We start from the raw sequence: 17,182 nt of genomic DNA on the forward strand, positions 1-17,182 counted from the left end.
CCAGGTGTACAAGTCGGCAGATATAGTCAAGCGAATAAAACACGGCAGGCTGAAGTGGGCTGGACATGTAGCCAGAATGCCGGAGGAACGACCAGCGAAGACCATATTCAACAGAAACCCCGATAGAGGCCGCCGACTCAGAGGCAGGCCCCGCACTCGTTGGATGTGTGCTGTCGGCGAGGATGCCCGCGAGATAGGTGTTGGGGGTGATTGGAGGACAGCAGCCCAGGACCGAGTGACGTGGCGTCAAATGTTAGACTCGGCATTGGACCGATAGCCGGTCTGTCGCCGAAAAAGTAAAGTAAGTAAGACGTTGCCGTTTGGAACCACCCCGAGCCCGGTAAACTTCATCAGACTGTATTTTCTTATGAATAAAGATTTCGATCGCCGTCGATCCGCCACGGCAAAGCGAAGATAGGCCCTTCTTGCAGAGGCAAAATCAATAAGGACACATCGGCCGGGGCGGCCGCGGCACATGATGTTTCACTTTTATCGCTCTTTCAAGACGTCACGCATGAATACCGTTCCGGAGGTAATTTCCGTACGCCGCTCGGTAAGAAAATGGGCTTTTCTTCCGTGCTGCCGTCTCTTTCCGGTCGGTTTTCTCCGCTGTTTTTTGCCTCTTCTTTCTCTCTAATCCACTTTCGTGCCCAGTCACCGTTCCGAATGTTGTCGTCATAGCTATCTAGTCGCACGCCCCGTTTGTGCACCCCCTAGGACCAGGCCGACGGCCAAAGTTTCAACCGAAAAGATGTGGCGTCCGTGCCGTGGTTCCGTGACAAGGAGTCGTTCCAGCCATTTTTCAATCTATTAACCACGTCCACCTTTGGCTGCCGTGACCGTCCCCGGTGTGCCCTAAATTCCTGCGAACTCGGGGGAAGAATGGAAATTCTTCCCGACACCCCGGCCCCTCCATTCGGGGTGGCGGGTGGATTATCGAGCCATCATAATCAATTAATATCCAGTTTGTCTTGGTGCGCCGGAGTTCATATCGACTCGACCCAAATCCGACCGTAACAAGTAGACGGCCCGAGAGCGTGAAATTATGGTCCGCCCCATATGGTGGTATTGATTCCCGTGGCGCTGCGCCGGTGGAATGGAATTAACCTATTGCCTATCCGACCTTTTGGCGCCCAACGGGCCCATATCACGCCATGAGCTGGCACATTTGCGTCACTGCGGCATTAACTTTTCGGTTCACTTGATCGACTCCCGGCTAAGAAGCCACCACCCAGCCAAGGAGGCCAAGAAAAGGACGAACTGGCCAGGCTAGATTGGATCGTGTTCCGACACCATTCCCGAGCTCCCTGCTGTGAAGATGAAAAATAACCTTCAGTCGGGCGCACCGCATGGAACTTCCTTCTCGACGGCAATGGTGTCGACCTGAAAGAGAGAGTGATGGTTCGAAGAGACCAACAGCTTCTGCTAATTGTTAATGTTAAATTATTTGATCAATAGGATATCAATTTGCGATACGAGAACGGTTCAGCGCAAAGAAGGACGGCCCCGGGGCGAATGATTGATGACTACTTCCCGGGCCCGGGCCTGGGCTGAGTACTGGATTTCCCGGGCCCGGGCTGAGTACTGCGGGTGTTTCTCCTTGCGAAACCCAACACCGGGAGAACGGGGGGGAGAATTGGGGGCTTGTGCCAAAGACAGGCATTTAGGCCGTGACGCTCGAAAAGGATCATCACAGCGGGTGGTGTATAATGCCGTCATAAAGCTATTCTTGGCCGGCGGGTCCATAAAAGCGCGCCAGACAGTCAGGGCGACCATTTCCGTTCGCTCTTTGTGTCGATGTCCGAGACAAAGATTCTCGCGCCCATTTTTTAACGATCAGCCATGTTGCAGAAATAGCCATCAGCCAATTCACCAGCTCGACAGTCATATTTTTACGGAAACAAAACATTTAATCAATTATGTTCATACCTTAAAACGTTGCCATTTTTCGGGATAAAAGATTCCAAAAACTATTGTACTACTATTGTCTCCGGTACCGATGCTCTATGCTCTCCGAGTGTCATTTCCCCGTTGGTTAAAACAAACCCATGCTCCGGAGCTCAGTCGGAAAAGCGCAACACAGCACAGCACTCCATCGCGCGTCCCTCCAGTCATTTGTGTGTGTTTCACTATTTTTTACGGGCCGCTTATTGTTTGCGTAGCCCACAGTATCATTGTACATTTAGCCGCCAGTCTGCGCAGCACCAGCAGACGTACCTGGGTTCCATTCGTACCAGACACCGGTGGGAAAAAGTGAAAACGAACAAATTATGCTCGGTAATCTGGCTGATGCCATGATGGGCAGCCAGCGCAGAAAAACAACAGAAAGCGAGAAAAAAGAAAACATTCAGGCGTCGACTTTGAGGACACAGTCCTCCGTGGCCAGAGTCCCTTCATCATCATCATCATCATCGTCGTCGCGTCATTTTCCAGCGCCCCAGGGGTGGGCACAAAAACTTGTCGCCTATTTTGTATCCATTTCCTGGGGCCTTGTCAACGCGAACCGCACGGCGTTTGTTTGTTTCATCTTTTTGTTTCCTTCTCGTTCGCAGTCAACACGTCCAGCTGTCTTGTTTTGTTTTAAATTTTCATTTTTATGGCTGTGTGGTCCCACTTACTGCGTTCTCTCGGTTTTCCCGGGGCGGCCACGCAAAATATCTGGTTTATGTTGGCGGCGCGCACAACTCCGCACGCGTTCGGCCTTTCATCTTTTGCCCGGTTCCACCGGATCCGGAAGCTGCGCGAGATGAGCTGATTGTATAATTTTGAATTTTAATGATGCGCGTGATTGTCGTCCGGTCGCGTTGGGTGAACGTTTTCCTTTTTTTTCCTGCTTTGTCTCTTGTGCCTTCTCCAATTTTCGTGTCGATTTTCTTTCCTGTTTTCCAATAAACGCCCGGTCGGCCAGGTTTTCCTTTCGACCCGGCATGGTCCTGCGATCGGGAGCCCCGCCTCCGGGTGGGCCAATTATCCTTCGGGGCGGGCCAATCTGTGATCCTTCGGCAAACAGGAAGCTAATTGAAATTCATATCCCCGCCAGCGATGATGGTGCGCACCGTAGATTAGATTAGTGTCAAGTCGTTAATGTTGGCGAACCCCGCGATGTCCGGCCAGCCTTATTTTTTTCATCGCCCATTGGCCTCATCAAACTTTGACACATTATCATAAAGTTTTTATATCAGTTCGCGTACCGGTTTCAAGAAAATCCAGTCCGCAAGATTATTGTCAAGAAACGACACTAATCGAAGCTCTGATAGACCTGCACAATGAGGACCACAAGGACGTACGCAAACACACCGTTTCAATAGCAACAATCTTTTATGCAAATAAAACCGTTCCCTAAAACAACTCCACTTCACTGCAAAATGGTGGACGATTTAAATCATTTCCACAAACAACTTTCCGCGCTGTGGCTGTTTCCTTTGTTGACTCAATCACGACAGCGAATGGTGAATGAATGTGTTGCTTTCGTCCTTGTCGAGTGTTGTCGTCGAAATGCTGCTCGAACGGCGCAACACAATGGCAGCCCTCCTCGAGGTCCTTTCTCACTTCTTGAGCGGGGCGCAAGTGGCCTCTTATGTCCTCCGTCGCGCGGCATGATGCTCCACGCTGCCGAAGCGACAAAAACGATAAGCAACTTGTCATCCGAATGACAATGAACACACATTTTCCCCCGTTTTTCCGTATGCGCCGCCGGTGCCGACTTCATTGTCCACTTCCTTGTGCTTCATTCACTCACGAAGGTTCCAGTTCGCCGCCGTACAGTGGAACCTTTGCGTGAGTGGAAAGGTCCTAAATGTTCCATTAAAATAATATAAAATTCATGGAGGTTGAGCATAAATTGCGTTCGCAATTTTTCCAAATGGCTTAGTGAAGAAGTTATGAAACTTTTTCCGAAAGCATTAAGAAAACCCCGTTCATTACGCCAGCTTATCGCAATTTACTCCTCATTCACTGCGAGCTGAAGGAGTTCCAATTCTGGTAAAGTGCAATCCAGGGGATGGTGCCACAAGTTTCTACTGTGCAGCTTGCCCACTGGCATTGGCCACCGATCGACAAGTTCGCGAAAGTTCATTCCGCCAAGTTTTTCGCTTCAATTTTCCTCCCCGCGGGCAGTACTCGGCACGGACACACGCGGAAGAGCTGAGCAAATAATCATTATATTGTAATTTAATCGAACGGACAGGCGGAAGTTGAGAACAGATTTCTCTGTCGGATGATAATCTACGAGGACGACGACGGGCCTCAAGGATGCACCCCACATCCGTGGCGGTGAGAAAAATTTCCCGCAAACGCAAACAGAAAAACTTCCCGAGACCGACAATCGACAATTAGGCGTCGTTAGGGGCACTTTTGTGTGACGTCTGCGGAGGTGTCTGCTGGTGGCGCGAAGACCCCGGGAGTGGGACTAATTGTTTGTTTATGCTGTCGTTTCATTTTATTTGATTGATCCAACATTTGGCACCTCGCCATAATGGCTCATCAGTGTCAGCGGCACTCGAATGGGAGACGCGCGCTTCGAGAAGGACAAGTTTCTGGTTTCTGGCTCTCACCAAGCGGTAATGATATAATTTTCGTCCTTCCATTTTTGCTTTTCTTCTTCGGCAGTTACTACGCTTCGACGCTGTTCGGGCCACTACAGCAGCAGCCCAACTCGCAGCCGCGGCCACTGAAACGCCAGCGGCTGATGGCACCGAGCCGTATGGGCATGCAGAACAAGCTGAACGGGGCCGGGCCGGGCATCCTCAGCCACGGCCACAGCCAGCAGCAGCAACAGCAGCAACAACAGCAACAGCAAGTGCAACAGCAGCAGCAAGTGTTGTCGCAGCAAGTGCAACAGCAGCAGCTACAGCTCGCGGCGCATACGCAGCAACTGCAGCTAGTGTCCGCTGCCGGCAGCCCCGTATCGGCTGCTTCCTGTAATGGGCTCTACTACGGCGGTGCCGGTGGCGGTGTGGCGAACGGGATCGGATCGAGCAACGGGGTCACCCTGACACCGAACGGGTGCATCGGCACCAATGGCTACATCAACAACAACTGCATCCTGAACGGGGCCGAGATGGCCGGCGTAACGACGGCCGCCGCCGCCGCCGCCGCCGCCGCGTGTGGCAACATGTCGAGCTACACCAACGGCCAGCACGTCGTTGGACCGTTCAAAACCTACAGTAAGTGGCTTAGCTTGTGGACATCCCCTTTAACTCAGGCGTTTCAGGATTAACCCACTAACGGTTCAAATATTGATTGCCACCGAAACCGAAACGACCAACCAACCGACCGACCATCAAAGCACTAAAAACGTGGCCAAGGCTACGAAAGAACCCCATCTTGGTCCTCTTCGGCACAGTTCCTTGTAAGGAGGGTCCACACTCCTTCCGGCACGCGTGTCGGAGGCTCCGTTCAAGCGCAAACCCCGAACGGGACTCCCGGCACTATCAGTCGGGCCGTCGGTCTCATTTACAATTCATTGAATTTACATTCATAATTATGGTTCGAAGGAGTGGCCGCCCGCGGGGGTGGCCCCCTCTCGACAGCGCATCCTTGAAGCCAGCACACTGTGTGCCCGTTTTTGTCCCGTTTCCCTGAGAGTTCTGCGTACTTTGTGGCAAACTTTCCGGCAAAGAGTTTCTTTTGATTTTAACGATTCTCCGTGTAATGAACTGGGTGTCCTGGAGTTTCCCGTCCCTGCCGGGGGCTACCGGGCGCAACAAGCCACCTTCGGATCGGGCAAGAAGAAGTTGCACTCTCGTTCGCAACCACACGGAAGCTAATGGCTGAGGATCTGGCCAAAGTTTTCATTACACCGGGACCAACACTTGTCGCCCCTTGGGGTCGCCCCAAGAAAGTGGCGACCATGGCTCCGCTAGGACGAGGTGTTGAAGTTTGCTTTATCGCTGTTAATGTTTTATGCGAAGTGGTCCCACGGTCGGTGGTCATCCTATTGTGGCGGGCAGGCGATGAGACAACAAAACAAGCATAAATCATGTGGTGTAATTATGGATGGTGTCGGTGTGATTAAGATTTGTTGGGAAGAAAGGTACCTGACATGATTCGGCCACAGATTCGGCCCTTCCGGAAGCCAGTCTGCTGCGACTTTTGTGTGGCCAGCAAACGAATTTAAACAAATCAACATAAAATGAAAATTACATACTTGGAATTATCATTAGTGACTTCATGTCCACCAACCGGACAGTCTGGGGTCAACAACCTTCCGTCTGTCAGAAAACAAATTGGAGGCATTTTTCGCAAAGAATCCTGAGCCGTTCTCAGTCCCACAGACAGAAATCTCAACGTCCTACATCAAAATGCTTAATTTTAAGGTTGTTTACGGCCCAACACCTCGTAGGTCAAATCTGTCAGACGGTGGTCGGCTTGTGGCTCCGCCGGGCGTCCGCAGGACTCGTCCAGACCGGTTGTAACATTTTCACACCTTTGCCGGTCGCCTTTCTTTTTCATCACGGAGTGGGTTCCGAGCCTACCCAAAACACGCCATCCGGGCGAGTGGCGAGCCTCCAAAGAAGCCACAGACACTGGGCGGCATGGCGTCAGCGTTGAGCACACTTGCTATACTAGTGTTCTGCTCTCTTTTGATCCAACCAACCCAACGGCCACCAGCCGCTCTCTACTATCCTTTTTATCCGGCCATCGTTTTTTTTTTCACTGGCCTCTTCTTTCTCCGGGTGTCTGTTTACTTTCCAACCAGCTGTCAGCGACGGTCGAATAATAATACCCTTCTCCGAGACCGCCCCGCGATCCTCCGGGAGGTCCTGATGAAGCTCACACAAAAGCGAGACGAGGACGATGCCTAGACACCCGGCCAAACATGGGCGCACTGCTCGTCCCACTTACACGTTACCAACACACCCAGTCACAGAGCCAGTCGGATGGGGGTCAATAAAGTGAGGCTTCTCCATCGTCACCACCTCGGCCCGGGCATAGTCGAAACTTTAACCAGTTGTCCTACCCGACCGACGGGAACTCCTGAAGTAACGGAATGATAAAGGCGTGAACGGTTCGCCGGCACAGGCGAGCACAGTATTTGTAACAAATAAATGAATGGGGTCGCCAGGCAGAGTGCTAAAATATTCATATTTTAATTAAAGCACGGAAATATAACTCGTTGATGGTTCGTAGTAAACTTGGGCCCACTGTGTGTTGGGTTTTTTGCCCCGTGCGAGGTTTGTTGTGCTGTCAGTTACTGTCAGGCGCTTCCACTCCCGGCTTCCGGGGAGGTCACGCTACGTCTCCGTCACCCGAAGGCGGCCGCTCCGATGATCTATGACGTACATGACGCATCGCCTGGTGATACCTCTGCTCCCGGTAAATGGCGCAACTATGCCGCGGAATCGTTGCTGGAAGTCGTAAATTTCAATCTCGGCTTCGCCACCGTGCGCTCCATGAATACGGGACGATAGATAGCATCCATGACTGGGGGCTCGGTCGATTTCGGAACCGGGGACGAGAAAATTGGATAATAACAACTTCCGCACTGATCTCTCATCTTTGGGTTTTGGGTGGGCCTCCTGTACTGTAACACGCACCGCACTCACTCTACAACATTTACGTACCCACAGGTAATCCGGACACACTGATCTGCGGAAACTGCCGGGAGCTGTTCACCGACCTGACCGAGCTGCTGGACCACAAGCGGAGCTACTGCAAGCTAAGATTCACCTGCAAGTGTCTCACCTCCTCGCCGGTGCAGAAAGTTTGTAAGTTTCCGAAAGGGGCCTCCCAGCATTCCCGGGCTCCACACGTACTCCCGTTCTCTCCCCCATAGATCCTGTGCCGTCGGCGAAGTTGCTGTGTGTCGCGTGCAAGGACTCGTTCTCCAACCCGTGGGATCTGATGGTCCACGCCCAGGCTGCCCACATGGTCAACATCTACGAGCTAGGCGAAGGGTCCGGTGAGGATAAGGTGGCAACCACCGACCGAACCGCCAACAGCACTCCGACCCCGATGCCTTCGTCACCCCCGGTACTGGAGGTGAGCAAAGTCGGCAGCGCCGTCGGAGTGACCGCCCTGGGTAACGGTGTGCCGCACGACCTGGAACACGATCACGGCGAGGTGAGTAGCTGTGTTTGGGAAGACCAACTTTTGGGCTAAATTTTAGAGCGGCTCGCTTAAAGGCAGGGATTGGAATGTTGCTGTACCAGCTTTCTGTAGTAATGGAGTCCATAAACTCACGACTCGTTTTCTCAACAGTTTGGACTTTCATGTGTTGCCTAAAGCTCAGACTTACTTAAGACATCTAATTCTCGAATTAGTTCACCCATTCAAGGACTTCATTGAGCTCTATTCCTACTCAAATTATATTTCTTCTCTTTAGAAAAGTGTCCCACTTTTAAAATCTCTCGTCTGCAATTTGTGCCTCACTTCCCAAACACCGGCCCCTTGGGCAAAAGATTAAGCACGATCATTACCGGGCTGGCAGCTTTTCATTGGGGAAACAAAACCCATCAGCGGGCGAGTTTGTACATCGTTTATCAATTGCTCCAATCGGATGCTTTCTAATCCGGTCACGTCCATAAAGCAGTGACACGACATTCCTTTCATTTCGGACCGGCAATCTCGGTCCCGGACGTGACCGTGTCGTGTCACTCCGCTCCGCTCCCTCGCCAGTCCACCCAACCAGGATGGTGTAACTGATTTTAATCAAGAATCAATTACTTTCAACACCACCGCTTGCTAATTTTCGCCCACCATCTCCGCCCGGAGTCACCGGGCGAGCCACCGGACGTGAGGGAATTTGCCATCTTCACGCGGTGCTTTCCACCGGATTACTGGATTTCGCATTACCGGCCAGCAGTGTCTGCTGTCGGATTTCGGCTGAACGGTTCCAGACGCCACACAGACGGGGCTGCCGATAACTCAACGCACAGCCCACGAAACCATTCGGAGCCCGGGACCGGACCGAAGCCACGTAGTGTGCCGAACGTAGTGGAAATGAGTTTCGACAAGAATTCAATCGAACGTCATTTTTAATCTTCTCCGCTCATCTCGATCCGCTTGCGAGGTGGGGCGCGGCCGGTCCGTGTGGTCGGTGTGGAGAGTCGAGGGTCGAGAAAGCCTCGTGCTGACTGATGGTGGCTTCATTGCGAGCATAAAAATTTATTCGAAACCATAAAAATCACTACCGTACGCGCCGCCGGGTGGAAGCGAATTTCCCTTCACCGCGCGTGTCGGACGTAATTCGGAAGCACCCTTCGGACGAACGTCGGGATTCGAGTCAAAGATTCCGTCCGCACCGGAACAGATAATCTATTTCCCAGCGAGCCGATCGATCGGTCCGACGGCATCGAGGGACCCGGATCCGGCCGGAGGAGAGGAGATTGTTGTTCCGGATTATGCATTTACGGTCCGCTTTCGAGTACCCGGGGCTGTCGGCAGCTTAAGTCGGAGAAAAAAAGGGGGAGGCAAACGGAGGTGTTAACGCCAAAGATGATAGCATCAATATGTTGTGCTTCATGTTTGGCCACCCTCTGTTTTGCTCCTTCGCTTGGCCAAGGCCACACCCATGGCCACTTTCCTTCCATTCCGTTCCATTCGTTTGCTTTGGGTCTAATCTTTTTGGGGCGGAAAGGCAGACAAGCTCTTGGCAAATCCTTTTTCCGGTGCTCTTGCGGAGGACGTGACGGTGGAAAACAATTTGGGTCAGGCCAATCAGGTGGTCAAACTCTTCCGGAAATCGTTCGACCTGGATCCTGCGGAGCAAATTTAAGAAGACTTTAATTTTAATGTTTAGTTTGCTAATTGTTCCTCACAATTTTTTTACTAACTAATCGAATAGGCACACACATAATTAATTTCAACTTACAGATGTCTAAATAGACCATACTTTAGGTTACTTCCATACTTTAATCTTTTAATATAGCTATCATTATTATACTAAACTACAAAAACTGCATACTTCTGCATTGCAAAAAGAGAAAGCACAAATAATAGAGATAAAAGAAACATAGAGTCTGGACTGTCCATAAAAAATAATGCATAATGCAATCGAGTTCCGAACAATGCTAAATGCAGTGGCTTCCCAAGAATGCATATCCAATGCCAAGGCCGTCACACCGTCTCACGACTAATATAGTTCTCCAATCAATCCATTAGGACGTGTGGAGTTTAGCTTATCAATATTTCACACTCGGCAACCTCAACCATCACACAGAGGGGTCTTCGGTGACGGTTTTGGCCAATGGTTGGCTCCACACATCCCTATGCCCTACGATGGAAGTGACCATCTCTTGACCACCGTTCCGACCCAATCAGAATCAGGGCCCGGTGAACGTTATGTGGCGAAATTTGCTCTCGGAAAATGACGGCAAAGCAAATTGAAAACGAAGATCGCAGATTAGTGCCCGTCTCGAAGCCCACTCCATCCAACGTGAGACATCCGTTTCGGAACCTTCGCTTTGGTGAGGTGATAAAAGTGGTTACTTTCTTCCCGTGCATCGCCCGGAACGGTTCGTATGGATCCCCGGCATGTGGAGGGAAATTGGATGGCTTGTAGAAGTTAACTTGCCACTCACTCGACGGATTGCACTTGCAGCGGGTACCCCGTCGGATGCCTCCTCAGAAGGCACTATTTTTGGACTGCATTCAAAATTCAACAGATTTATCTCGCTGCTTGTCGTCGAAGCACCGAGACATTCGTTGCCCACCGAGAGCCACCGAAGCAGCGGGGAACAGCTGGTCTGCTCTCGCCGGTGTGGATGTCGGAGTCGGAGACCCAGACCACACCACACCACAAACCGGTCCCCGAGCCCCCGGAATGGGACGACATGAGGCACTTTAGTGTCCTTGTTAGCTGCCTGTTGAAGTGGAACCGTTGTTTTCACCCCAGGTCGCTTCTCCCCTGCCACGACAATCCACTTCGGACGATCTGGTTCCGGGGCGTTCGGTTGTCGAAATTTGTGCCCGAAAAACCGTCAGCCAACAGTCGTGGCGTGGCGTCAGTTTATCAAGAAAGTTTGATCTCCAGCGCCCAACGGGCCAGAGCAGATGTTCGGTTTTCCGTTCCGCCCGAAATCTGTGCCCCTCCGCCGGCTGGTCCCGTGGGTCTGGGAAACCCAGACTTCGGATTCGGTTGATTTCTTTGCACCGCTTTCGCCGTTCTTCGTTCGGGCGGTAGTCCAGTCCAAACAAAAAAAAACCCGAAGAAAACGGTGCAAAAGTTTTGTTGGAAAATAAATCAAGATATCCTTGTCGGGGACTTGTTTATGTGTTTGTTTTCTGTTCTTGTTTTTTCTTGTGTGGGTTTTTGTTTCTGTTTTTACAAACGACTCGGTTGAAGTTTTGAAGGCACTTAATCGTGGTGGTCACCACGGAGAGGACTTCACTAAACGGGGGAGCTTTATCTTCGCAGATGTCATGTTGGATAAGACCAACCGGTGCGAACGATCCACCAAATTGAATTGGACGGGATTGGTGAAATGAGTGTGTACAGTTTACGTAACTTTAAACATTTTCAAAGCTGATAATATAATGGTTATAAGGCTCATTTTAAAAATAAAAACTGGAGAACAGCAAAAGAACTTAAACGAGTTGGTCCAGTTTAAGTTTTTCCGGATAATCAGTCACCATCGTTTTCTCATATTTGCTCCCCAGAACATGCTTTTGGCCATTACACCTTTGATGCTCCGTGTGTTTGCAAAATTTATCGGACCATACAGGACCTGGAGTAACCTGACCGTTTGCTTTATAAACGCCACATAAAGAAACTGATCCGACACGGTGAATACCTCATGCTCATCATCCTCGATGCGGCAAATCGGTCAAGAGCACCCGGGCCCACTATTTCAAGTTTGCATTTTGATGGAAATTATGCTCGTCCTCGCTCGGACGCTGGTCCGGCGTGACTCGGCACGTCCTTGGACCGGCTTCCCTTCATTGGCTCGTCAGCCGGAATGTTGATGCCGGAAGTGGAGCTAGCTGGTAAACATAACTTACCACGGAACGGCTTGTCTATGCACGCTCATTCAAGGCAGACCGACACACCTCACCGATAGCGAGGGCCAGGCCACGGCCAGGTGAACGATATGCACGCCGCCCTACATGCCAGTTAGACAGTAACGAGTTGAAGAAAAAGTTCCAACCAGTGGACTGGACGTGGGCCAGATAAGTCCAGTGATAAAAATATATTATTCATTCGAAATAATTTTCCTAAAAGGTTCCCGCTCCCACGTCCCACGTCTGCGGTGCTCGACTACTTCATGGGTTTTTCTTGCCCATGCCCGTGCAGGACACTAGGCACGTCTAATCTACGGGCCGGCCGGCCTGTCTGTCCCGTTCGGTGGAATCAGTCACGAACATCCGGTCCGCCAGAAGATAGTGAGAAGGCGCGAACGTACATCGAATGGACGCGCGTTCCGTGGTGAATGCAAAAATCCTACCCGACCGTGGGTGGGTCGACACTGACCATCGTGAACTGGACGGACGGACGTGCAGGACAAAGTAGAGCAATAATTGGTCTACGAGTAGACATTCGAAAGAGGGGAAAAAAAGGAAAGACTCCCAAACTACAGTCGAACCTCGGTTGATGAAGGTTTTAAGAATCAAAATTGGTAAAAAACATTGCTACAATTCAACAGTAGCAAAGGACTCGTATCCTTTTCTATGGAAAATCTTCTAGTCAAACGCGGACGAGCTGAATTTAATTGATTATCGGGTCTTTTGCACAAGGTTCCAGTGTAATTCTAAGCGGCGGGCCGCAATCCGTTGCAGATCCTTGCGCCGTGATCCTTACGGGCTCGGACGTGATTGTTGGCTGGAACCTCCGTTCCTCCGTTTCGCCACTGGAGCCGGCCACATCGCTTCGGTGAGCGATAAAATGAAATCCATTATCTAATTTGTCGATCTAATAAATTGTGTCCACCGCGGATGGACCACTGTGAGACGCTGTTGCGTGGTGCCGCCGCCGCCGTGTAGCGATTACCGTGCTGTTTCCTTCAACCGCCCGGCGCTCCGGCCAGGAAGATTGGCGTGTTTTGAGGAGTGCCCGAGTTCGCCCGAATCGCCGCAGCATTAAAATGTGGGCGCAGCCAGTAATCTACGGCCCCGATATATGCTTTAATCACGCCGCTCTCGCGCTGCCACGTAATCCGTGTGCTTTACGTTTCATTTTGCTCGGTTCTTCGTTGCAGGACACGCGGTCGCAGCCGACGGTTAGCTCACCGGAACTGCAGGGAGCTGGCTCGCACGAGGATATCTGCTCGCTGAACGAGGCCATCAAGCCGGAAGCGGCCGGTCCCGGCCCGCTAGGCAATGGGTTCGGTGTGGCTGCGGCCGGCGACCTGAAGGACAGCACGCCGCCACCACCACCGCCACCAGCAGCACCACCGCAACGGGCATGCATAATGACGGCCGTCAGTATAGTAAGTAGAGTTCCGTGTGCACTCGTCCCCGGGGCTGACGCGGGATTCCTTCCTTCTTTCGCTTGCAGGACACGAAGGCGCAGGGCCCCAGTGCCGCGGTGGCACTGAAAATGGTGTCATCTTCGATGGGCTTGGCGCTTGCTGGTGGCGCGGCCGTTGCGACCGTCACGCAGTAAGCGCAAGGACCACGCGTCGACACAGTTCGCTTTCAGTTACCCCCGTTAGTTTCGTAAGCGTTGTTTTGTGATTTAACTTTTAACCTGTTTTACATCAGCCCCCTTCTCACTGATACTGCTTCACTGTCTCTCGTCATCCTTCGGTTCACTCTTTGGTGTTTTATACTCTTTGGGAGCTTTGTGACTCCTCATGAAACGAGTATTACGCGAGCGGTGGCGATCCGCGAAACCCGATTACGATTGCTTCCAGGTCTGTGTTTCGTTTCGTTCTGTGGGACCTCTCGGTCGCTCGAAGGATCAACAACAAACAAACAAACAAACAAACAAACAAACAACAACACATCAACCGTTCTTCTGATACCGAGAGAAACGAAAAGTATTCTACCAGTAGATAGTAAGAGTAAAACAGATTTAAATAAACACAGTCACAGACAGGTTCACGTGCAGTTTTGAAGAAACCATGGCATAAAAAAGGATAAAATGGCCGCTTCAAAGCGCTAACGCTCCAGGACGGCAGCAGCACCGGCGCACGTTGAATGAATACAAAACAATGAGAGCTTATGGTTATGATTTATGTTTGAGCTGCTGTTGCTGCTACTAAAGCACCTACTAGCGCGGTGGCGATGGTGGCGTCGAAAAGGCGTCGCACCAAAATCAGGCGCTAAATAAATCGCACCCTTTAGTTACTAAACCCTTATATGTTGTTGATAAGATAATGCGCGGCTGGCTTCTGGCTGAATGGCAGAACAATACATTCTACCCCGGAATCGTGCAAAACGGAACTGGCAGAGGGAGAGAGAGAGAGGTAGCTAGGATTTGACTCAAGGATCAGCCATTCAAACGTTGAGTACGAAACGATCTGCTTACGCTTCTCGGGCGATGACGGGGCTCGTTCCGATTGAAATTAACCAAAAAACCACACAAGAATATCTACGGAATCGCCTCGCGGCAATTGTACATATCACGCGCGTCCGGAGCATAATGTCTTTAGCGGATAAGATTGTTACGTGTGCGCATAATCGGCATGAGGGCCACACAGCAGGGCGGTTGTACGAATAATCAAAAGGGGTCGAAAGGGTCGGGAGCCACATATTGATGTTTAAAGCATAGTGTAAAACGAACCACAAAAGAAAGGGAAAGTCTACCTATAACTCTATCAAGTACTGCGTTTGGGGGGGGGGGGCTCCTATCCCGACCACCCCCCCCGATATAACAATGTTCCACGCCACCGACGCCGCCAATGTTCGTTGTTTTGGATTTTGCAAACGCGGCTCATATTTTCCACGCACCGTTGTTCTTTCACCCTGCATTTCCGTATTGTTTTGCTGGACCGGCGGGCGATAGGCGATAGTGCTAGTGTTACTGTATTAAGCACTGCAACATAGTCTCGATTTATTGGCCTTCACCGTCACGTCACTTGTTGCACCGTATCGCAATCGGTTTCAGCATTATCAGCAGCAGCCCGCACACAAACACACCTTATGCTGCGAAATAGCATCCCAACGCACCAACGTATTGAACGAATTTATTATGCTACTCTGACTCTCTATCCGACTAGTTTCTTTTTACGACGGACGGATGGCAGCACGGGGCTCTCGGGCCGGGCGGGGCTTATTGCAACGTTTCACTAATCTCGTAATTGCGTTCGTGTTCCACTGTTCCATACTCGGTTATCGCTCTCTCGGCTACTCGGCTATAGTTTAGGTTTAGCGAACTTTTGGTTTGGGCAGCGGGCAAACAGGGCCCCCTCTTATCGGCGGCCGAGCCCGGCGTACGAAGTACCTAAAATATAAAAGTATATAAATTAATTCAAACACCATCAACGGTATCGGTATCGGTGCAGTTAGTAATGGAGCCCGGTGATCGCGCCTCATGATGGCCGGGCCGGGCATGATTTACTAATTGCACTGATCCCTCGGTAACACGCAGCACAGAGGGAACGTACCATTATTCAAATCTCTAAACGAGTATTTATGCAGTTAAAACCCGCCCCAGGGGACGGCATTCGATGGTCACACAGGCGCGCGCTGTATCGCAGATCAGTGATCAGGTTTTTATCAACAAAATAAACCGAAACCATTTTAAAGGCATGCCGGCCAGGGATTGCGTCACGTCGCGCCGGAGGTCCTTGGGCGATGGCCGCCGCGGTGCTTAGCGTGCTTGGTGTTGATTCGCGCGTGCCGCTCGTTAGGGAGCCAGATTGACAGGTTGATGCTTCCTGCTGCAGGAAGTAAAACAACAGCCAGGGACGGAAAGATGAAATAAATATTAAAATGTAAGAAAATAAAACATTATATTGTATCATAAGGTGTAGAGAGAGTGAGGTAAAGGATATTAAATATAATGATAAGACAACAAACTACGCTGAGTTCTCAGTTGCTAAATTTCTGCTTAAATTCTGCGCCAGTGAATATCACAACGGGGAGTCTTTCCAAAAAACAGGATCAATGTGGAGCTGCCACGAAGCCCGAGGCCGATGGAGCCGGCAACATGAAACACCCAATTTACCACCCGAAGCCCACTTTTCTTGTTGATCGACTTCCGAAAGAAAAGTTCAACCATCAGCCAACAGATCGGACCGACTTTACCACTGCCGGCCGGGCGGGCCCGGGGAAAAAGATTATCCTGTTGCTGAAAAAGCGTTCCGGGAGGTTGGGGGGCAGGGGTCCCAATCTTCATAATGTATGTTGTATCGCCGTCCGTTTCCGGGTTTTCGGCTCGTCACCTTCTTGAAAGCATTTCAACTGAACCGAACCGACCGCGAACAGGACGAGAGGGAGTTTTATCGATAGCACATGCGAAAGGCGCCGGAAGTTGATATGATGGCGGCATCTAACCTACAGACGGAGCCACACACGGAGGTTCGGTGGCATAATAGTGAAAAGCACTTATCATCGCCATCATCAGCTAGTTTTCGTTTCTTTTCTCCTTTTGCTCGCTGCTTAAAAATCGATAGGGCGTATCAACTCTGCCCGGGCAGGAGCTGTCCGGAGTTCATGCTTTATGCTCAGATGGTCACGGTTGCTTCACGGTCGGTTGCTACTTTCTGGCCTCTTATAGTTTCCCCGGTTTGTGACAATTTTTCTGCCCAATTTCCTATGAAATATTTTGAAACAATCGAATTTTTACGGTAAAAATGCTTTCGTCTGGTGTGCTTATTTGGATTCAATGTCTTCACGTTTTCCACAATAGGTCAAAAATTATGCAACACATATCGGTTAATCAGTAGTTTGTAAATGGAAAACTTTGTGTATGACAAATTTTCTGCTTTTGAGTACAAATATGGCTCTGACCGAATAGTGGTGCGAGACATCATTAACATTAAACCATGGGTTCGGGCACCACTCATCATCATCATCCCGCGACAGCAGCTGTCACTCAGGCACAATTAAGCGATGCCACAGGTTTTTCCCAGCCCCGATGGGGCTGACAAAATTAAAACAAAAACCCCGCCCCGGTCGGATGAAACGGAAAATGGCCGCCAGTAGTCGCCTCGCATGCCAACTTTTGCCGGCGTGTCCCACAATCACGAGGGATCTGCACACGGGGTGCGAACAGAATGCCAGCCCCGCCGACCCACAGTCACAGGCGTTCACGAGTTGTGAACTTTCGCACCGGCACCAAACAACGGACGCCAGC

The 17,182-nt window shown here is 50.8% G+C and overlaps 1 protein-coding gene across 1 annotated transcript in view; it reads left to right on the forward strand.

Moving 5' to 3' along the window:
- Nucleotides 1–14,704, forward strand: part of LOC131205962 (uncharacterized) — a 53,649-nt gene extending 38,945 nt beyond the window's left edge. Inside the window, exons 6-10 of the mRNA XM_058198293.1 lie at nucleotides 4,609–5,165; nucleotides 7,572–7,709; nucleotides 7,778–8,064; nucleotides 13,137–13,367; nucleotides 13,436–14,704. Coding sequence (XP_058054276.1) covers nucleotides 4,609–5,165; nucleotides 7,572–7,709; nucleotides 7,778–8,064; nucleotides 13,137–13,367; nucleotides 13,436–13,543 — 1,321 coding nt within the window. The 3' untranslated portion in view covers nucleotides 13,544–14,704. The remainder of the gene's footprint in view (nucleotides 1–4,608; nucleotides 5,166–7,571; nucleotides 7,710–7,777; nucleotides 8,065–13,136; nucleotides 13,368–13,435) is intronic.
- The last annotated feature ends 2,478 nt before the right edge of the window (nucleotides 14,705–17,182 follow it).

The sequence above is a fragment of the Anopheles bellator genome, chromosome 1 (assembly GCF_943735745.2).
Source record: "Anopheles bellator chromosome 1, idAnoBellAS_SP24_06.2, whole genome shotgun sequence".
NCBI classification, from domain to species: Eukaryota; Metazoa; Arthropoda; class Insecta; order Diptera; family Culicidae; genus Anopheles; species Anopheles bellator.